The following is a 24,947-nucleotide window of genomic DNA, read 5'->3' on the forward strand; positions in this document are numbered from 1 at the left end:
GAATATCCTTTTATTTTGCCATAAATAATTTATATAGTGTATCAAGTATTTAGGAACACATCACATTTGATTCATCCATAATACATATTATTTTTTTCAATGGAAAAAAATACATTACTGAAATACATATTATTAAAAGTAGTACGCAAGTATATTTAGAATTTTTTGTATTTTGAAGTTGTAAAAAATAATAATATTTTTATAAGTTATGTTTAATCATTAAACATACATAATATAATATTTACAGGCACTTAGATATTACAGTTTATATTATAAAATGCGTATTTAGTGAGATCTGCGTGACTTATTTTTCCATTACTATTCGCATAAAATATTTTATGAGGCATTTTATTATTTAATAACTTTTTCATTAATGAGGTATCTACCCCACCCCCTAAATTTTTTTTAAATTATATACGTAGATCAAGTTATTTTCGTACTACTATACCCTACAAAAATAATGTAAAATACGATTTTTTTTATCCTCTACACACATTTAAAGCATAGGTATGTAAGCTACGTTTAATTAAAAATGTATACACGCGTGTAGGTATCTCCGTCAACATAATATTAGTGTTTTAATTATTAAAATCATTATTTAAATGGTTTAATCAATTAAATGGAAATTTAAACAAAAATTGTCTTCATTTAATTTATTTTCCTAGTGACTAATGTTATTATTTAGTATATACCTACACATTTTTCACCTGCTACTTTTTTATTATTTATTTTTATGTTAAAATAAACGAGGACACCTTAAGTCCTCCGTCATAAAAAATATATATAGCTAATATTGTTATTTTATTACTTGAGTACATGACGTTTGCTTTTATACGTTTTTTGCTATTCAAGTAGGTCATAATAGTATGGTGAATTCGTATTTTATTATAATGTTCTATTATTCTATAAAACAGCAAATTCCATTTTTTGAGATATGTCTTAATGTCCTTAACATTTTTAATATAAACTTTTCTATTGAATTTCGCTTAATAAAAATAAAAACAAAAAAAAAATCATATGACATTTAATAACTATTAACTATAAGGACAATAATAAATATTATTTTCCACTTAACTCATACCCCGCTGTACCTAAATTTAAGTATTCTATTTAGTTAAAATCACTTGTTTGATATTTCCCTACTATTTTCCATAATAAATACTCATATTAATGTTTTCTTTTCAATGTAAAATATTTATTTTAATTCTATTGATAAAATTATTTTATTTTGATACACTATTCTCAAATCATTTCTGTAATTATAAAATATTTTTAAATCTATTAATATTTCACTTAATTTTAACCCAACTCTTAACATTAACTTAATTCAAATTTTTATAATCATATATTTTATCAATTATATTTATATAATATGAGGATATAAAAAAATTATTTTTATTTACAGTTCAGAAACCACAATATTTTTTTGCGTGTCCTTTTTAAAATTTTTCTTGAATAAACAGTCAATATAGCTTTATAATATTTATGAATATAGTTTTTCTTTTTTTTTTTTTAAATACATTTTCCTTTTAAACCAAAAAAAAAAAGAAGCAAAGTTATTGTAAAATAAAAATGGATAATTTTTTTAAAAGTATAAAACAAAAAATAAGTAAACCACTCTATGCGAGCAGTCAATACCTTACTGCCTGATTATTTTACGGTAGAAATTTAATAAATATAAATTAATTATTTAAACAATAATTAATGTTAAAATATGTAATTTAATTAATGTCAATGGTACTGTTATAATAAGGAGTGTAAGGCAAAATTATAATTTATGAAATTATCAACGCCGTTACTTAAGAATGAAAATATTCGGGACGAATTGACATGACTGGCATACAAAGTATATTTTATGCGTAGGTAGTACCTATTTAAAATTTGTAGAATGTTTTTTTTTAAAAAAATAACAAATTTACATCGTTCTCTGCAATGTGTAGCGAAGTAGAAGGGAAAACGCATACAGCTACCCTTGTTAAAATAATGGGCTTATATATATATATATATACCTCGCAAAAAATTAATTTCACAATAAATATGTCCAAAAGACGTGTGACTTAGTATGATTGACGAAAATGGCAAAATTGTTCACCGGTTACTATGCCAACGTAATAAGTGTACATAATATGTGCATATTTAGCCACTCAGAACACTAGTAATAAAATAAGAAAGAAAATATGTTTGTTATTGTAATTTTTTTTTTTTTTAGTTAAAAACGATGTTATAATTTGATAATTTAAAAGTTGATGCTTAACATGTGTCATTATATTAGAATCGCACAATATGTATATTTTTAAAGTTCACTTTATAAGTTTCATTTTAGATATTATTCTGTAGTTGCATTAGTTAAAAAAGTTCCTATTTTCAACGTTATAATAATATATTTTATAATTGTTAATGATAACTTATAAAACCATAATATACTATTGAAATATTATTAATAACAAATTACTAATTTTTTTAAAATTTTTTTTATTGGGTTACAACAATTATATGTTTATAGTATATAGACTTACTTCAATTAAATATTTGAAATGATAACCATTTTTATCGGCATACTTCAGTGAAAGTTGATAAACGTTTTCGTCAAATATGAAATAATAACCATTTACGTAATACGACCTATATCATGTACAGGGCCAAAACCCAATCAATCATATTATTATTCTTATAACTCCAAAACTATTATATCGGTATCAACGTCGCAAGAAAAAAAAAATAATCGATATTATTTATGATACAATGTCCTCAAACGTGTCCAAAAAAGTAGAAAAGTGTCCAATTTGATTTCCCCCCCCCCTCTCGAACGAATTCGAGATACGATGACATGTGTTAAAAAAAAAATCATCTATATAGATACAGGATACTATTGATAAGAATATAAAATGTCAACGGTACATGATGAACAAGTACATATAATATCTAAGATTCCATCCCCGGACTCGTGTGTCACGTCATGTATAGTTAGTCGATCGCAGTTCTTACGAGAAGAAAAAAATCGTTTTTCGACCAGCTTTTTCCACCACGTCGAACCGAAAACGCTTTCGGGTAGTGCCACTCTACACCCACACACACATATATTATATTCACCGGCAACAAAGTGATGTGATTGATGATATTATGGTGTGTTTTGGGTCTATATATAATACATATTATAACGGTGGCGGTGCAAAGGAAATCTAATTGAATCGCCGCCGTCACTGAGGCGGTGTAGAAGCAAACTTTATGATATTTTCTCGGTGTAGCAGCCGTTGTCGTCATTCTTTCAACATTTCTCTTCTTCGTTGTCCGAAAGAAAAAAGTTCTACGAAATCTAGCAAAATATATCTCTTGTGGACCGTTGCAGTTAAATAATATCATACCATGATTCACCAAGCATTCTCCCACCTTTTTTACTTTAATAATGCAGTTATTTAAAATCTGATCTTTTGGCCAGTAGTTTTTGAGTTATTTAATTTTATGTTCTAAAGCATAAAGGTAATTCCATAATGTATTGAAAAGGTGTGGATCTCTCCATGGACACTATATTGGTTTTAAAAATGGTTCTAGTATAATAAATTCTAGCTAGATCCAATATTATATATATTTTACATTTTATTGTAACTTTTTTTTTTTTTTTTAAGGATTAATATCTTAAATATAAAAATTTTAATAATTGATAAAATGCTCCTTCAAATTTAGAGTTAGATATATCACATTAAAAAAAAAAAATCTATCTACTAAATAATTTCAATAAAAAGAGGAGAAGGGGGTGGTCGTTTAAAAAACAAAACTATTTATAACCACTAAACACTACTTAAAAAACGTCTAATCCATATGACGTGTTTTCTTCATCTTACTAATGCATACCATTTAAAAAATGAACGTTCAGCAGTTTCAATTTTGTTTGTTTAGCTTTAATATCAGAGTTCAATGACTTATTATCAAAAAAGGTTAAAGGTAAATATATTATCTGTGTTTTCTCGGTGGTTTTTTCGCGGTATTTCAGTTTTTAAGTAAATTATGAACATTTTTAAATATTAATATTTTACAAGCTCATAACTCTCTTAAAAGTTTAAATACCGTAAAGAACCAATTAGAGAACACCTTTAAGTTTGATAACAGGTAATTTATTAACTCTAATATTTAAGCTTAACATACTGAAAAATTGGAACTGCTGAACGTATATTTTAATACGCATTAATAAGATGAAGACAACACATGTAAGTACAACGTCCTCTTAATTAGTTCAAAAATATTAAAACTTTAACAATATGTTTTAAAATATATCTAAAAATTAAAAAAATTACAATTTTAATCGATCCATTATTATAAGAATATGAATAATGCTCACTGAGCATACTTGATAAATCATCTATAAATGTTACACAGTTGGAAAAATTTTCTACAAATTGACGATAGCTAACTTATTTTTATATTTATATTTTCCACGATTTACAACATTATAATATTAAAATATCATATTATTACGTGGTTGTAGTTTTTTTTACACATATATATATATATTGAATGAATACCGTCTCGTTACTGGTAAAACTTTTTTGACGTTCAACGATCGATGAAAAATATGTTTGAGTGTTTTAACTTATATATTATTTGGAAAAGTTCATGTTCGTATATATAGAAATCGTTTGCAGATTGTCGCTTATAAAGTTATCGGTGGTAATGGAATGAGAATATTATATATAAATATTTTTAATGATTAGTAAATGCAAACAATTATAGACATTACATTTTATAAAAACTTTACATCAAAAATATCTGAGACTTAATTCAAATTATTTTAATTAATTTTATTTACAATACAGACGGAAGGATTAAAGTTGTTATACATTAAAAATAAAAAAAATAAAATAAAACGAATTTATTATAACTGCATGACGTTATACATAGGATCTTTTTACTTTTTTTTTATACCACATTTTATGATTATAGTGAAATATGATTTTTATGAAAACTGAAACAAGTAAAAAGTATATTTTATAAAACGTGAAAAAGTACGAGTGTACATGAAAAATACGAGTGTTAGAAACAGGAAGATAGAGTAACCTAGAGATAGGTTACTGGAAAAAATGTTTGAAATAAAAAGTTTCTGTAAACTTACACTCTAAAATTCTTTTGTATAAAATTGTTTTTGCATTCTTAAAAATGCACAGACAAGTTACAGTTACGCTCCGTTCACCACGACACAAGTCAGTACTGTATTATATCAACAGTTGACGCAATAATAGTTCTAAAAAGATAACTGTATGTTTCTATTATCGTTCGAGTATGGTATAAAAAATTATCAAGATAAGCATTTATTCAAATTAATAAAAACATAAAACTTGTATAGTCATACTTATTATTAAAAACCGTCGAGGATAATGTAAAAACAAATATTTTAAATTTGACTACTACTCGTTTTCTTGAAATAGCAAAAATTGTTCATTTATTCTCTTAAAAAATTATATCCTATAATGATTTTTCATTTTTAAAACTAAAGTGTAATCTAATTACTTAAACATTGAATTACATTTTATAAATGTCTATTTCAGTAAAAACAATCATTCGATGTCATACACAGCCGTTGTTGCGCAATCATCAGTTGATGCATATGCAAGAATTTTGTGTTTATATTGAAATCTGATAAATTATAACAATAATATGTTTAACGTTTTTTTTTAAATTATGCATTGAAATAATGAACATAATTTTTGCTTAATATGTTATGTTATAAAAAGATATAACTAAAATATAACATTGGCTATAGTAATTTTACATGAATAGCTAATTAAAGTAATAATAAAAATGTATTTATGTAATTCAAAAACATTTTTCCATTATACTGATTAAGGTTTATTTCTCTTCTCATATTTTCAAGTGGCAGTAGTGGAAATTAGCTGAGAAATTTATAATTAAACAAGAGTGTTATGTTTCTTTATTATATATACTTAGGCCATATATTACTTTAACTTAAGATTAAGATTAAAATACTACGCGTATGATTGTATATACAATATGCATGTACAAATTTGATTAATCTAAAAATGTGTATTAATATTTTTTTTTTTTTTTTACACAAGCATATTGTATATCTAAATTTATATAACTATTAAATAAAAACTACTAAAATATTATATTTTAAGGAATCGCGCACCTATTATAGCAATAACATATCAAAATGTTTATAACATCATAACTTAATTTTATTACATTTCCATCGTAGTTATAATTATTAATTGCCAAATAATAGTTAGATAAGAGAAAAACTTTATTATATAATTTTCGTAATTTAATAGAAAACTTATCTAAGTATATGTACCTATATTATTATTTATGATAATGTAACTAAATCCTTGACATATAGAATTCCAAATAATAATTCATACTTAGTCAAGATGTAATTTATAATGCACAGTATAATTCAAAGAAAGTCTCAAGGGAAGAAGTTGACGGGGGTTGTTTTAAAACACTCCTTCGGGCATTGATTATATATGAGTTGTTATATTCTATAAATGTCCGAGCAAGACAATAATTTTAGAAATCGTTCTCAAGAATTTGTATAGTTTTAAACTCAATTAAATATAAAGTTGTTAACGTGGCATAGGTCCAATTAAGTGAACCTTAATTCCCTAGTTATGTGTCTTGTACATTGTGTTGTGTTTGTAGAGTAATGTAAACACATTGAGATTTATCGTTATTAGTTATTAAATAGTTTTTATTTTATTAAATTATTTTAAGCGATAGATTTATCCAACTCCAAAATACACACGACTTCACAAAAATATTAACTAAACTTTAGTAAATAATAATGTGAAACGCAATAATATATGTTTTATAATTATTATGTTACAGTCGTTGATGCAAACACATGACGTAGCGGCTCATGAGATATTCGGCGAAGAAGCTGTTCGCGTGACACCGCCGTTGGTGTTGCCGTATCTGAACGGCAACGGAATCGACGATAGTGAAAACGGTCTGGATGACGACATCGAACCCGAGAACGTAACGCGGGTCAGACTAGTACAGTTTCAAAAAAACACCGACGAACCAATGGTATGCCATTCATTTGCTGCATTACATATCTGTGGCTTGTTGCTTAAAGAGCCTATGTAAAAAAATAACATTGTTAAGGAATTAAATTGTGAATACACCAATGAATATATACATATCAATTATGTGTTTTACATTCGAGTTTTGGTATTTCAATGATTAAATTTGTTTTCCGTTTTTAATTCAATGAAACATTTGTACTTTTCAAAACCAAAAAATATATTAATTGTATTTTCGCATTGGCCCAAAGCTAAAATATAGAATAAACATTTTTTTTTTTTTTTAATATTTAAACAACTTAACTTTTTTAAAAAAACCTAATGATACTATTCAATTGTACATAATTTTAACGACTTATATTTTTAAACTTTGTTGATTAATTTTAAAATTATCAATGTCGAAATAGAGTCGTGATATATTAAGTAATATATCGTTAAAGTAGCCTATTTATGTATTAAGTCAGTTATACTGCATCAACGATATTGTCCAATTTAACACAAGAAACATAATCAATTGTCAGTGGCATTAGTCAAATAATCTCAAATTCTTCCAAATTTTACCTTTTTTGTACCAATTAACCACAGATATGTTATACCTGCTATATAATATACTACAATATTACGTAATTATTTGATAGTGTATAACAATGATAATAAATAATTCTTAAATATGTTTTTTTTGTAAGACCAGTTGGTGATTAATTATATTGTATATATTGTACGAATAAATATTATTGAATATTTGAAAAAAAAAATTAAATTCTGTGTTTAGGGTATAACGTTAAAAATGAACGAAGATGGTAAATGTGTGGTAGCACGGATAATGCACGGCGGCATGATCCATCGTCAAGCCACTCTGCACGTTGGAGACGAAATCCGAGAAATTAACGGTATATCTGTGGCTAACCAGTCTGTGGGAGCGCTTCAAAAACTTTTGGTCAGTAAAATTCTTCAGTCTTTCCTTAATGTTTATGTTGAGATTAATGTCTGCAATCAATGAATATCGATTGTACCGCGTTGAGTATCACATCCACCAAAAATATTGGTGTTTGTTAGCATTTCATACAGATCGCTACATCCACCAGTGAATGTTGACATTCATAATCACTATCCGGTTAATACTGAAGTGACGATAAATTATAAATACCAGTAATATTAATATTTTGTATATTAAAATACAATCAGGGTCAATTATTGTAAATTATAAATATTTTTATATACTTAACGTTATTTTTTACAACACGACAAGCTATCGTGGTATTGTCGAGTTTAAAAGTAATCCGGCGCTTTTCCAATCACACTTTTTTGATGTATTTAGCTTTTTAATTACACCTCAGGAAACCTGTTGTTTCCCATTGATTGTATTTCTTTTGTAATTCAATCATGCGTGGCCATCCTCTCTTTGGACTAATTTGACATGAGTATCTCATAAAATGTATTTCTCCTTATCATTTTTCTCGTAATACACGATTTTAGACTCATTTTCTTCCATTGGTACAATGAGTTTTTTGCAATAAATTATTCCTATGACGTCAAAACGTTTCAACAAAGTACGTTAACCTACAGCTCTCTGTTTGGTTTTTTTGCCTTTGAATTTTAACTTTTCACTCGTATTTTTTTTTTTTTTTTTTTTCAAAAAACAGGAATTGTCTTTTCGTATTTTATTTATCATAAAATACTTCTTTTACATTTAACATTAAACTGGTATTTTTATGAGTATTATACGTTGACAAAACATGTCTGTATAAAAACAATCGGAACATATAGCCTACAGATATTAATTGTTGACATTCGCTAAAACATAATGATCAATGTTATAATAGACCAGTCATTGTCAGTATTCATCAGTAAATGTCGGTATACTTTTATTTTTTGAGAAAATGTTCACCTAAAATTCCGGTGGATATCGACATTTACGAATTATTGCATTCATTCAATTCAATATATATATATAATATAATGTGCAAACCTGCGTGACTTAGAATTTTGCTTTCGAGATATTGCCTCTCTCCTTGTGAAAAAATTTCCCACAACGCGATAATAATGTATACCTAATTATATTATTTTCGAGGATTATTATTCACTGAGATCCAAACCACATTGTTTCGGGTGGGTATTATGTAACAAGACAATTTAATGTGCGACTTGCATACACCTATTATAGGAAAAAATTAACCGAATTTTCGGTGAGCGTACGTACAACAGGAAAGGTGTCGTAATATTCAATTAATTATAAAAGTGTACCTATAGATCGTGAAAAGCAACTCATTGTAGGTATTAAGACCGTTGTTTGTTTACTCTGATGTGGTGGAAGGGGGTGTGACCTTTCATCGTGGTGCGGCGTACTTAAACTACAACGCATTTAAAACGCTGAATGAATAACCTTCCCACCGACGACATATTATATCCGCTACGCAGGTATTAGCTAAAAGCCCAATATATTTATTTTTTTCTCATAAAGTTTTCATTGAATCAACAAACAAACAAAAACCCACAATGTACCCGCCAGACCCCACCACCACTCCGAATTCTTCTATACTGATAGTATTAATATTGTTCTTGCTACATTGTAATATATTGTATTTAAGCGTTGTTATTTCGTTTTATTTATTTAGAGAGAAGCCAGAGGATCTGTCACTTTTAAGATAGTGCCGTCCTACAGAAGTGCACCACCACCGTGCGAGGTACAAGTAAGCCCAAGTGTACTCTATCCGGTGTTGGCCAAATTAAAAAATCATCCATCCATCGATTAATGTCATCTATGTACGAAAGACATTCAATCGATTTATATATATATATATTTTTTTTTTTACTGCATATAATACATTATTATTATTATTATTTATTAAATATTTATTAAAAAATTTTTCTTTTAAAATTTGGCCTACGTCTGAAATAGAAATACCAAACGTACTGTGTTTACAGTTTGTACAGCTTATTAAAACTAACCTTTTTCCGTGTATTTTTATGTTATTATGTGTGTTTTTTTTTTTAACCATTGACCATGCGTAGTTGTTCAGGATAAAGCCATTACCTGTGATTGTAAGTACCTAAGAATTTGATCATCTCATTAACATTTATGAGAAAGTAATGTAATTAAATATTGCTTATACTTTTTATTAGTTTCGTTGAATTAGTTTTCAATATATTATGTAGTTTTATTTATTTAAAAATTGAACTTTAATCTTATAACAGTCGTACATACTGATATCTGATTTTCTTATACTTGATCACTTAGTTTTTAATATTGTTTTTTTTTTTTTTTTTTTACCCCATCGTAGCTTTCAATAATTAATACTCTTGATATAGAAATGTATAGCAGCTGAATTAGTTACTTCTTGGCGGGCTTTAATTTAAATCACGCATATAATATGTATATTAAGATGTTAAGTAATTGCTTTCATTAATTATTGAATATTTATTTATACAAATTTATATGATCACAGATTCAGTTTACAATACAGTATTAGTATGATACATATAAATATATATATATATATTTAAGAGCATCTGTCTATTTAATATAAAGCAAATTAAAATTATTGCTGTATTTTAAAATAATTATAAATGTTTTAATTACTATTTAAAATATGTATTTTTCTATTATCTATTATTATAGTTATATATTTAGATAAAAGTCTACTTTTTTACTTAATTAATAATATACTATTATTTATTCATTTATCCAACTACCCTTTCCGTATCGATGTGTGTTCCATAGATATTCGTCCGTGCTCAGTTCAGTTATGACCCACTTCAAGACGACTTAATACCATGTGCACAGGCTGGCATTACGTTTAATATCGGTGATATATTGCAGGTATATAAGTCATTAATATAACGCTAAACAATGGACCGATAAAATTACATTATTTTTATTTGACATTTTTTTTCTAGATAATCAGTAAAGATGACCACCATTGGTGGCAAGCCCGAAAAGACAATTCAGCCGGTTCAGCTGGCCTAATACCGTCGCCAGAACTTCAAGAATGGCGTATTACCTGTAAAGCTCTAGAAAATTCCAAACACGAACAAGGTAAATGATTACAATACAAGTTGTTATTTATGGATTTTATGGTTTTTCGTATGACTTGGTTTTTTTTGTGCGTTCCTAAAATATGTGTTGCTTGTGTGTTTCTATTTTATAACTTTGCCGTATCAAAAGAATCCAGTTGCTCGTCGCACGAAGGGTGTGATGGTACCACCGGTAAGGTTTTTGCTTGTTGTAATTGCTTTTTAGATAATATGTTATAATGTTCGTCATATTTTAGAACTGATTATTATTTCTTGTAATGGTTATTATTATTAACGCATAATTACCTATATTATAATAGATATTTTTAAATGTACCTATCTACTCATTTTTTGAATAACAATTGTTGATTATTTAACTTAGAAGAAGAAAATTAGATATGATATAGAAATCTTTTAAAAGTTATTTGATTTTTGTTGTAGTTAATTGCTCAATATTCGGTCGTAAGAAAAAATTAAAAGAAAAATATCTCGCAAAACACAACGCAGTGTTTGATCACATTGACTTGGCCACCTACGAGGAAGTTGTCAAATTACCATGTGAGTTTATTGTTCAAGATTCATGTTTGGATGATGTATTAACACTTTAGAATTACCTATTTCTGTATTTTAGTTTTCCAACGCAAAACGTTAGTTCTTTTGGGCGCGCATGGTGTTGGGCGAAGACATATTAAAAACACAATTATTCAAAAACATCCAGACAAATATGCTTATCCAATGGCTCGTAAGTTACTGGAATTAATCACAGGAAGGGAGGAGAGGGTGCAAATAGAAAAAACATAAATCGCCCATATTATAAATTCACGCTATTTAATATGTTTAATAATTCATTACGATTTAGATACGACAAGACCGTTGAAACCCGGCGAAGAAAACGGTGTAGCCTACTATTTCGTTACTTATGACGAAATGATGACCGACATAAATGCACACGAGTACTTGGAATATGGTAAGTCAAACATGTATATATACTTATTATTAGGGCCCGAATTTCAAAGTGCATTAATTTTTGGATTCTAAAGAAAAGAAAATTAGTTTAAACACCTACATAATTCGTTTCATGAAACAGATACTTCAAATGTGGAACTTATATTTTGCATTATTTTTAATATTTTCTAGTGATTTTATTATTTTTTAGTGTATATTCTATTAATACGTTATACAAGATTTTAGTGTAAAATAGGAAACTCAAAATTGTGTATTAAAAATATTGTTTTCATAATATTTGCAATAATAATTTTTAAATATTTTACATCCGTACCAAATGATAATAATTATATACATAATTATATCTTAGAGTTTTTTTTAATAATTATTAGACATGATGTTTAACCGAGACTCTAACAAATTACTAATTGGTCTGTTGAAGATACATTGCAATCGCATTTATCTCTAGTTTATTGTTAATTTATTGTGGGTGTCAACGTTTAGTGTTTTTTTTTTTTTTTTTTTTGTTGTTGTTAGCTGAGTAAGATAAATTTTTTTTTAAAAATATCAAAAGTTAAACCATTGTTTTATCATCATTTGCATAATTGTTTGCAAAAACAATTTTGGACATTATTGTGTTAAAAAAGCATCTTTCGTTATTTTTTACAGTATTTTTTGATAATTTTTAGTGTATTTATATCCGGGCCCTACTTATTGTATGATATTAAATATTATAAATGCACGTATTAACTCCTGGACAATGATTAAAAATATATGATATGAATACGTGTTATAGTGATCTATTCGGAAATTTTAATAACTTAAACGAGTATTATTGTATTATCCAATTCTTTAGATATATCTGTTATACTACGTATTTTACTTAAAATATAACCTACGTCGTAGTATATAGTGTAATCGTACATTATATATGCGTTCTCTTAGATTCTCGCGCAAACTATTGTCCGGAGTTATTTTGTTCATCGATAATATTATACTTTTCCTACGAGTGGATGACATGAACTGTTAAGTAGGCACCCACGACGACGCCATGTATGGAACGAAGCTGGACACAATAAGAAAGATCCACCACGAAGGAAAAATCGCCATACTGGACGTCGAGCCGCAGGCGCTGAAAATATTACGGACTGCCGAATTCGCGCCGCTAGTCGTGTTCATCGCAGCTCCTCCACACCGATCGCTTACCGACGTAAGTACAGAGAGAAATTTATATGAGCCATTTACTACTCGTTGAGCTACGACAATAATGGCGTCCAAGTAAAATTATTATGTACGCGCGCCCCGCCCATCGATTGGACTGTCTGTTTGGTTAGATTTACCTGCCGACAATAATAAGGAAGGTCGTGAAACAGAATTGATTCGAAAAAATTCTCTGACATAAATTATTGATAAAAGTGCTCACCTATAAATAAGGGAACGCCCTCATAATTTTACCAAACTAACCTTTCTCGTTCCTCTTACCTTCTTGACACATGGCTCTGAGAATTTATTATAGTCATGTACATAACATTACTATCAACATCGATCGAGTCGATATGGCTTGTGTATATTATTTTAGGATGTGTTGAACTTCAATTTCCACGTACTCTAACTTTTTTTGGAACATTTTGAACTTTAGAACTTAAAATATAATTTAATGATTCATTTTAAATTTAAACCGACAAGGCTTGTACCTATGGGAAATAAAGGAATGAACAATAGTAGGTATTCTAGAACGCGGTTATTTTATATTTTGTAAAATATAAACTATATTTATTTTATAATAATATATCAATACCGACCTTAATTTTATTAAACTTTTTGAATTATTCGAGTATTAATTTTCAGCGAATTTCAAACTGTTTTAATTCTCTAAAATTTGAGAGTTCGAGAACCCATGCCTAATATTTTGTCGCATATCCACGTATTGCAATGTATAATAATTACCTAAATACCTGTTTCAGTTCGACGGAAGTTTGGAAAAACTCGCCAACGAATCTGAACTGCTACAGCGGGCATATGAACATTTGTTCGACATCACTATAGTTAACGAAGACATCGAAGAAACCATAGACGAATTGGAAAGGGTAATGGAACGAGTGCACACAACACCGCAATGGATGCCTGTAGCGTGGGTATATTAGAATTTAAGTGTAAGTATGCACGTCGAATCGTTATATATATATATATTTTTTTTAAACTACTTTAAAATCAAAAAATATATACTTTATACGGTTTTTCAGAACGTAATATCCTTAAATTGTCTTAGCAGTTTCTTTATTATTATTTCTATTAATGAAAAAATATATTCGCGCCTTATATTGTTATATTGTATTTAGGTACCAAATGTATACAAGTTGTAACATTACCGAAAACTCTGGCTATTTGTTAAAATCGTATAAAGTACTACAGTAGTGTAATATAGACAGACATTAAAATACCAGTGGCAAAACAATTTAGTGTGCCCGGCGCAAAAAGTTGTCCCATTTATATGGCGGTATGTTAAGTTATTGTAATACTCCTTCGCCTGAACAGAATATTATAGTACGTAGACACCAAAAACAATTTATCTCCGTTGAAACATAGCCCATCGCTACTGCATCGCTGGTTCTTCCAACGATAATATGAGAAATTATGCGCTGTATAGGTGATATCGAAGGCATAAAGCAATTGTATAGGATTTTCATTTAAATGTTTGTTAAAGCTTGTGTACTAATTCATAAATACAATTAATTAATCAATATGTAATATGGTTTTAAGTTTTAATTGTTTCTTATGTAATTTTATCAAATAATTATTTCTAAAATAAACTTACAAAAAAAAAAAAACAAAAACTTAATTAAAATAATAATTTACAACTTAGAAAATAATACATTCAAATCATTTTTTTATTCTTATAACATTTTTAATTTATCTTTTTTTTTCTCATCATTTAAAAAATAATTTAATTTTAAATTTTAAATACAACAAAAATATGTACCATATAGTGTTATTATATATAGTGCATTCCGTATTTCTTAGGCAAACATTTTGCTGCTTATTTTCATGGTTGAATATCTCAATTGTTTGAATAACTTAAATCGGCCAATATTTCGTTATTTTATCTAAATATTAAATTTATTATTATGTCTACAACACTAATAACAAACTTTTAGGACGTTTAGAGTACGGTGTAGACCCTTCCTATTCATCCTAACCCTTTGTCACTTACCAACTTAGTACACGTCTTCTTATTGAAAAAAAAAATATCCCTTTTTAGTAAAATTGGACAGCAGTAGTAACTCGATTATACTTATGTTTAAATTATTCATAACTTGTTTTAATATAAATCAAAAAAACATAAAATAATTGATTTATTTTATAGATATTCTGTATTTTACACATTACGCATGAATTCGAAAAGATATAATGTCATTGAGTTCCTTTGAACATGAGTACTGAATACATGTATTAAAAGTTTATATATCCATGATAAACAACCTTTTTTTTATACACAAAACTGAAGTTTATTGGAAATATAAATTTATAACCTCTTAAAAATCATTAACAACAATAAAACGCGAACTTCAAAAATTTATATTTTAACGTTTTTGATGTATATTTTTTTATTTTTTTTGTGGTCGTATGTGATCTCTAAATGTGTTATTGTTCGGTCCCAAGTGGCATTATGCCATTGTTACGTCACTGGTAAAATAATGTTTAATGTTTTAAAATACAAACAAGCTATAAGTCTTATCCTTTACATATTTTTCAGGCTACCAATAATAAACTAACATATGATCTTGAGTGCCACCAACATGAAATCGGTTCAATATTTTGTACATTGAAAAATATCTGACTCACACTTAACACATAGATCTGCAAATTTCTGTACCTAATTTGGTTTATTAAATTAATTTGTTTTTCTTTTGTAATATTAGCGTTAAGTGGTAACTAATCACAGATCTCATTAATTTATATTAATATTGTTTTTATTAGAAACGGAAGGCGAGTGTTTATTACGTTAATTTATTTTCTCCAAATTGTTAGGTCTATGTTTTGGGTCCAATAATATTATTATGTTAACGCAACTAATACACATGCCTAACACCAACATTCCCTAATAATCATTTATTATTACTATAGCAATATTTTGACAACTCATTAACATTTATTATTTTAAACCTTACTATAAACTACATAAATTAATTTATTTTGGTACCTATTAAGTTGATCCCAAAAAAATCAAAATATTATTAATAATATTATACTTGTTGACTTATTTAGTCGCTATTTTGTTGTTATAATTGTATTGCTCGTGAGGGCATTTTCTTTATAATTAAATATGGATTATACATAGTTACTCATTTTGTTAGTGACTCGTTGTAGCTTCTATTGAAGCTTTTTTGACTTAAATAACAATGTACAGGATACCTTGGCTAATTTTATTTTTGTCTGAATTATTCCTATTCCATTTCCGTTTATTTAACAGGTCGAATTCGACACTACGTATTATATCGACATACTATTTACCATTTTCCATTTAAACACAGCGATGATGTACGCACTGTCTCAACTGTCAAAGCGCTGTTTTTGTTAGAGTGTACGAGCGTACAGTATCTATTCATGTGTACATGTAATTGGTATAATCGTGTAATATGCACTTATTACTGTATTTAAACTATAAACTGTAATATATATATATCAGGTATATTATTTATGTTTTCGGAAAAATGAGCTCCGTGATCTATCATACAAATGCATTCGACTATAAAAGAATTTATAAGTAACTAGTGATTAGCTTTTATTACAAGTAAGTAACGTTGAATAAATTTGAATTGATTTATTAAATACTTTAAACATTCAGAGGCCAATGTTTTATAAAATAGTATCTAACTCGTGTTGTATAGTTCGATTGCAGAAATTAAAAAGATTTAAGAATAAATTCATAATACACATTTAATGGATAAATTACTATTATAAAATTAATTACAAAAGAAGTAATAATTTAGTTCTAATACATATATATTATATTATGTAGTCTACTTAGCGTAAGTTATTTTAACTTATTTTGCAAAAAAAAATTTATTTGTATTAAAATTTTTAAAAACAGTATTTATATGAAAATTAACTTAATTTGACATAATATGATATGTAAATTATATTAAAAATATTTATATACCTACAGGGAACAAAGTAATTATTTCTGCATCGGTAAAAGTTATTCAACATATCAAATTGTATGATATTTGGAATGTTATTTTTTTTGTTTTATAAAAATATTATACCTACTACATTCTGTTGTTTGTATATTTATTGATACAAAATATTATACTGATAAATTATAAACTGATCAGTGATAATATTTATTAGGCATTGTTATCAATATTTTCAAACAAAATACCTACATAATATTATTAAAATATGTGATCATGACGATTTGATAAATACACACAGTGATTCCATCATATAACTGTAGTACGACCATTGGCCATTTCAAGTATGGATCGAAAATTTAATTCAATTTAGAAATTAGTATAACTAACTGATGACTAGGGTAGTATACATTTGAATATTTTTACTAGCCGATAGTACTTTATGCTAAATAACCAAACAATATGTTAATACATATTTCAAAGTTTTATAACTTAAGGTCACGTTTGGTATTTGTATGCAGTATATGAAGCTTAAGTAAAAATCTTGCATAAAATTTCAAGAAAATATAAATAAAGATACTTTTAAGTAAAATAATTTTATCTATTATAATTAGGTAATAAATAAACTATGTTGGGACTTGTTTTATATTAATTATAATTTCACCGCGGATATTTTGTCATTTTCCGTGCATAAACACATATTTTGAAAAATTTGTTTTGTGTTTTTTGGTGTGTATTATGAAGATTAAGAAAAAAATACCAATTACAAGTTTCATTCACAACCACATTTTTATGTTGTTTAAAATCTATAGTATACAAAATTTATATTTTTTTTGTTAAGAAATAATAGTCATATTTTTAAATAATAATTTATGACCAATAAATGTGTGATATCTGTTATAATCACTCACTTATATCATACTAAATTACCAAGATAGATTTAAACAAACCATACTTGTAAAATACTGGCAAAAAGCCACTTTGATATCAATGTGTCGTATTTTATCTTACTGTAACTTCTCAATAATAAAATAATTAGTAGCCAATTACAACCGCGAGAGGAAACTAGGTTTCCTCTTTCAAATTTAAAATCAACAATGAATGAAGCAACTGGAGTCCTACTATTTATTTTTACTTACTATAACAAATATGGTTTATTCAGAAATTCAATAAGTTTAGACTTAATATTTACCAGGGATAAGTCTCAGTATTAGGAAACTTGAAACTTAACACACTGCCTGTCTTGTAATTACGAAGTTAACGTGAACACTAAAGTGAAATACCTTTTTTTTTTTTATCAACCTAACCGTTAATATGATTTCCCACCTACCTGTAAAATTATTAATTAATGTAAACTGAAGTATTTTTTTTATTCAAATAATTTCACTATATTTATCTATACAAATATCAAAACTACTCCAATTAACAAAAAATCCAGAGATAGTTCTTATAAAGATATTAGGAAAGCTTAAAATCTTAGAAAGTTCTTTAAACCCTGTAGGATAAGTAGCACTGAACGCTATTTTTTTATATTATGTCAACCGCATAGTGGATAGGGATATAATTATGTTATATTATACTTAGGTTTTTAAAAAAAAAAATGTCACCTGGTTTTGACTTTTGAGGTGTGAAGTTTTAAAAATTTACCAAATACATTTTGTATATTATTTATTAAATACTTTTCAATAGTATTACACAAAAAATGGGATTCGATATAATATCGAATTCCAATAATTACTATAGTGATTTTTGTAGATTAGTGTCTATCTACGTCGTATTGTATTTACGTAATCTGATATCTCTTATTGGACCCTTAGGACTATAAATTAGATTTTGTATCCATCAAATACACGATTTGAATATTATTCACATATTTCATAGGTAGGTATAGGGTATTTACTTTTCAACATTGCACGAACAAGTTATATTTATTCTTTAATTATTTTATGATATTGATATAAATAAATATAGTTAACCTAGGTTATGTTTTCTTAACGCTTAACATTGATAAAACTATAAGAAACTCTCGTGGTTTTTCTTAAATTTTCCTGAATTATAATATTTAATTGATACAACTTAAATACTAAATTAAAAGAATATTATCAAGTTATTTTTTTGATTATATTTTATTCACAACACTAATGCACAACCTAGATTATTGGGGATAGGTAATTCGGTTTTGATAAAAGCTTAAATTCCGGCTTACGAATACGGATCTACATTCGGGGAATGTTTTATTATTGTGTAAGTACCTATAGTACCTTAAAATACGTAGAGATGCTTAATTAATTTTTTATGTCTTATTATCATACTACTTTCCGTTATTTTTCCTATTATTATTGATTAAAATATTAATGATTTTAATAAATACCTACCTACCAAAAAAAAAAAAAAAAAATTAACTAAAATTATAAATATTACACAATATAACAGCAAAAGAGTAGTATTTTTTACACAGAACTTTCTCTGTTGTTGGTTAAATAGGAAAAAAACAATATACAGCTTGTGCGATACTGTTGAAAGATTTTAATGATTAGCCGCAAAACTATTTTACCCCACACCTACCTTTTTTATAAATACTTTGGATTTAGAGTTTATTAATTCTATGTCATAATCTTTCGTAGTCGAAACATGCTCCGTGTCAATTATTATAATCATCAGTTAAAAACTTGTCCACCCATTTTCAGCATCGGTAAAGCTATTAATCGACGTCGTAGTTACAGAGATCGAGGTAAGTTCCGATATTATGATTCCGTTCAATTTATATACTTATGTTGTTGGACTTTCAAAGTTTGACTAGAAATTATATAAATAACTCGTTGACGGGTATTCACATCTGGCTTCAAAATCGTTTTCTCCAGCTTCTCTACCAGTTCACATTTACCTAACCGACGACTTATTTGTTGGTGAATTTTTGGGAGTTCCCATTTCCGCCTAAATAAACTTACCCGTTTCCGCCAAAAACAAAAAGAGTACGATTCCCATTCCCGTCAAAATTTATTTTTGCGAAAAGACGTTTCCGCCAATTATTATTTGGAAACGTTATGAAACATATTGTTATCATATGAAAATATTCTTATCATTATAAATTATAATACAAGTAGATGATAATAATACATTAGTTGAATATAGGCACACTTAAATTATAAGAGTTCTTAAATAATATTATAAAATTGCATATCACATACGTATTTCAATATTTTATACATACCACAACATATATTGCTTGAAAATTAAAACCACTGGTTTCTTTTGTTCTTTTGGCGGAAAAGGACTATTCGTAAATCAGAGAACCATCCTTTGTCGATAATTCCAGTCGAGTCGCATATCAATGATGTGATGGAAGACAAAACTATTAGCCATTTATCAAAGCCCTCAAAAAAATGTAATTATGTTTTGATTAAAGTGATATCTACGTCCGTTTTCCCTTTCCCAGTCGATGGAGATATTTCAATTAAATTCCTAATAACACTCTTTCTGATCTAAGACCAATACAGGAGCAACCACCAAGACTGGTGTCTTGTTTGATTGCTAAACCATGAAACTTACCTTGCTTGATAGACTGAAAATCCTAGTAATCTCGCTTCCAACGCCGCTAGAATTAAAAACTAAACGAACAGTTTAAAAAATTATAGAAAATATATTGAGATACAATTGTAAAATCATATGCTTTTTGTAGACAAAATAACTTAGTATATTTTTCTGCTGTACCTATATGTTTATAAAATATCTACCTATATTTTTACTCAATATTATTCATTTCCAATTTTTATGTAAATAAAAAATTCATTATATCATATCGAATGCAAACATAATTGTACAAATGCATTGAGATGGATTTGAAAAAATTTTAAAATCAAAACTGCATACTTGACGTGATGCGCACATATACGTACGTAGTTTATATGTATGTTGTCTCAGCCGAAGTATTTCAACAGTTCAACATAGGTAGCAAATTCTATTTTATTAAAATAATTTTTGTTATGCTATAGTTTTAATTTAATAGTGAATTACCTTAAATTATCAAAAGGTAATAACATTTTATCCGTGTTCTCTGTGACATGCGAATATGCCAACATAGTACCTATAGTTTTTGTGATTGCTTACACCTTAGACAACTCTACGTTATGCCACGCGAGTTCTCTTGACCGGGTTTTTTTTTTAAATAAATAATTATAAGTATATAAGATATTAAATTTAGCACCTCTTTACTCTCCGGAAAATTTTTACAAATTATAAAATGTTAATATAATATTACTTATTAGGTAATTATTATAATATTTTCATATCATAAAAACTCTCATAAATTTACACCCTTTATCATGATCCAATTGAGCATTATAGTAGGTATTAGCACATAATATTTAAAAATTTTAAAAGAATTCGTTCGAATCTTTATTTATGAGTAGATATATAGGTACAATAAATTGTTTAAAAAAATCATCTGCTAAATAATTTACAACAAAAGTGATAGTTCACATTTAAAAAAATAAATATTTGTATTGCTACATAAGTACATGACACTCTATAGTATAAAAATATTTTAAAAATTCAAAAGTTTTAATTTGATTAAATTAATTTTTAAAGTAAAAAAAAAAGAAGAGGTGAGTATATTAGATGAATCACTCTATGATATATATTTTATAAAATAACAGGATTTTTTCATGTAGGACCTACCCTGCGTTTTTTTGAAAAGTTTTTTAAAACGAGGGAGGTGAGGGAAGAGCACGTTTTATTCCGTTTCTCCACTTTTTTGGTGAAACTTTTAAATGATTTTGTGATTTTTTTTCTCATTTGTTACTTGTATCAAATAACGCTCAGTCCTTCCCAAGTGTCACAGCGTCACCTTTTTTTAATTTTGGATATGTTGAAGACTTAATGATATATCCTATAGAATACACAATATCCCAATTTTCGGGTGAGGCGTTTTTTTAATTACACGGTTTTTATTTTATTTTTTTAATCAACAAATCTGGGTTGTTACTTGTTAGCAAATATCTATATTATAACATACCTATAATACGTATGAATAACTATTATATTTAGCCACTGAAAAACACTACGTTTTTTACAAATTAATGGAAATTTTAACCAGTTCTTATAAACAAATTATAAAATTATTACATAAAGATCGGTATGTCGATATCCTGTATCCTATTATAGGATAATTATTTTAAATGTGACTATCAGACATCAGTTAAAATAGCTATAGTATGAGTACATTTTTACAGGCATAATGACATAATTAATAAATATATAATATATATATCTATATAAAAATTATAATAAGCATAAACAAATATTTTGTGAACATGATTTATTTTGACCAGTTGTTGAAAATTATCATTAAAAGCCAGGAAAAAAATATTTCGTTGGCGTACCTATAAAAAAACATCATTATTTTTATTTATTGATTTATAATTTTAGTAATTTATTGATATAAACTTAATATTTAAAAATTTAATAAAATTAACGATTAATTAGCAATGTGTACCAATATACCTACCACTTACCTATCCAAGCAGAATAACATAAATTACGCATTTGTGTGGAAAATATTGATCGTGGCTACAAATTTCAATAAGTTGTTTCTACCTAAAATTATAATCTTATAGTTTTTATGTTTTTATTAAAATAGATACAGGCATAAAAATTAATATTTATCAAAAGCGTACAGCTAGTATTTTTTTTTTTTTTATTATTATTATTAAAATCTTATAATAGGAAATTCATATTGTTTCATTATAGTCGACTATTATTATTATTTATTTATTTTATGATTAAGTGAAAGTTCAATTGAGCTATTAGTTATGTTTGACGTTCAATTAATTAAATTAGATATTCAATCAGTATTAAAAATATCAAAGAAGAACTTACGAAAAAAAAAAAATAGGAAATACCTATTAAATTATAACGATGACGCCGAGAGCCGCCGAACTAATGTTTACGAGAATTATCTGTCTAAAACTAATATTATTATGTAATTCAACAGTATTAATACATACAAAAAAAAAAAAAAAAAAAACAAAGGAATATTTTTCTTAATTTTAAAATTCTAAATTATTATCAAATAAAGTATTATTGTTAATTAAAAATATTTACATGCATATAAATAATTATTAGTGATGGGTCAAACTGTTCGAATCTCGAACCAAACCCCTAATGTTCGGTTTAGTTCAAAATTCGAACTCAGTACGAAAAAAATTCGAACCGAACTATCAAGCATCTTTTACTGTTCGAAAATCGAACTTGAAAATATTTGTCGAACCAGACTTTCTGGCCATGATAGTTCAAACTCATTCAAAGACCAAATATTTGTATAATTCTTTAAAAGTTATTTTTACACGTTATATATTATAATTTATAACAATATGTTATTTTTCCACTGGTCCGTTACAGATCCACCGCTCGCCAGCCAAAACATTGATATGCTTTCTATCAACAATAGAGGCCGCGTTCCTACATTTATAATAATGCTGTTTTTGATTTTATAGTAGCTGAAAAAAATTTATTTTGGGTACACCCATGGTAATATTTCTGTACCGCTGTGTCTCTATCTATAAATGTTTTTCCACGTAACGTATATAATCGTTATCGATGTTTATCGTTGTAACAACATGTTTAGTTTGTGATTTTATAATTTGTTTACATACTTTTAAAATAAATGATAAATATACCTAACTATTTCTATTTTAAATTATATTTTTTTCTTATTAATAATTTATTATTTTTTATTAGATGGGTACTTATGTAAAAGAAAAAAAATAAGAAATCATTTCAATTTATTGTAAATACAATTACATAGACTTAAAAGTTAAAATATGTTATCAGTAATATGAAAACTTAAAATATAATAGTTATTATGGTTAATGTAATTTGTAGATAGAATATATCCATGATAAAACATGTTGAGTTCGAGTTCGACTTATAATGATTTAAGTTCGGTTCGGTTTGGTAAAAATATGAAAGTTCGGTTCGGTTCGGGTTCAAAAAATTAATTTAAAGTTGGGTTCAAGTTCGGTTCGATTTAAAAAATCAGGGTTCAGCTCATCACTAATAATTATTTAACATGACAAAATACCGAATTTAACATTAAGTATAAGTATATGTACTAATAATATTATTAATCTATTAAATTAAAAGTTAACACATTTTGTTTTAAATTTTTTTTTAAATTAAACATTTTGGGCTTTCAGTTCTTAAATTGTCTCTCTATAATTATATGATAAGTAATACCTACCTACTTAATATTATAAATTATGATATAGTAGTAGGTATATAATATAGATGATGGATAACTGGATAAATTTAAATGTAAATAGATATTTTTACTTATATGGGTGTCTAAATATTTTTATAACTATTTATACCTAATACTTGTAAGCTTTTATGACTTAAACAATGTGTATCTACTACCTAAACTAAGGGCAATACGTAGGTATGGGAATTGCCCAAGTGCGTTCCAAAATGACACTTTTTTAATGTTCTTAGTGCATCCGGAATAAGATATCACTCGAATTCATGTCAAGAAAAAAAAGGTCATATTTTTGGCCAAATGTAAACTTTTACACGAATTACCTTTTTACCTGAATCATCATTAAATGTAAGCTCCTACATTAGTAACCTTTTTACATTTTTACTTGAAAAAAAATAAGATAATATAATTTAAATTCACGATTTTAAAGTTAAAAAGCTCAATAAGTAAAAAATGATCATAACTTGAAAATAATAAATATACAAACATTTGAATAGAGCGTATTTTTACGATGTATGAACTATGATGGACTGGTTATATCCATATTATAGGTTCATCGTTCAT

General features: G+C 26.7%; 1 protein-coding gene across 11 annotated transcripts in view; it reads left to right on the top strand.

Annotated features, from left to right (window-relative positions):
- LOC112600904 (peripheral plasma membrane protein CASK) overlaps window positions 1–16,168 on the top strand; it is an 82,081-nt gene extending 65,913 nt beyond the window's left edge. For 2 of the 11 annotated variants that reach the window (XM_025348240.1, XM_025348248.1), the window contains 13 exons: window positions 6,838–7,038; window positions 7,807–7,971; window positions 9,650–9,724; window positions 10,047–10,076; window positions 10,756–10,854; window positions 10,932–11,070; window positions 11,200–11,241; window positions 11,490–11,606; window positions 11,680–11,790; window positions 11,908–12,015; window positions 13,025–13,203; window positions 13,958–14,146; window positions 15,748–16,168. In XM_025348240.1, coding sequence (XP_025204025.1) covers window positions 6,838–7,038; window positions 7,807–7,971; window positions 9,650–9,724; window positions 10,047–10,076; window positions 10,756–10,854; window positions 10,932–11,070; window positions 11,200–11,241; window positions 11,490–11,606; window positions 11,680–11,790; window positions 11,908–12,015; window positions 13,025–13,203; window positions 13,958–14,137 — 1,446 coding nt within the window. In that variant the 3' untranslated portion in view covers window positions 14,138–14,146; window positions 15,748–16,168. The remainder of the gene's footprint in view (window positions 1–6,837; window positions 7,039–7,806; window positions 7,972–9,649; window positions 9,725–10,046; window positions 10,077–10,755; window positions 10,855–10,931; window positions 11,071–11,199; window positions 11,242–11,489; window positions 11,607–11,679; window positions 11,791–11,907; window positions 12,016–13,024; window positions 13,204–13,957; window positions 14,147–15,747) is intronic. The other 9 variants (XM_025348242.1, XM_025348241.1, XM_025348249.1 and 6 more) reach the window with 9 other exon arrangements.
- Window positions 16,169–24,947: the final 8,779 nt, after the last annotated feature.

This window comes from Melanaphis sacchari, unplaced genomic scaffold (assembly GCF_002803265.2).
Source record: "Melanaphis sacchari strain LSU unplaced genomic scaffold, SCAv2.0 Contig73_pilon_pilon, whole genome shotgun sequence".
In the NCBI taxonomy this organism is placed as follows: Eukaryota; Metazoa; Arthropoda; class Insecta; order Hemiptera; family Aphididae; genus Melanaphis; species Melanaphis sacchari.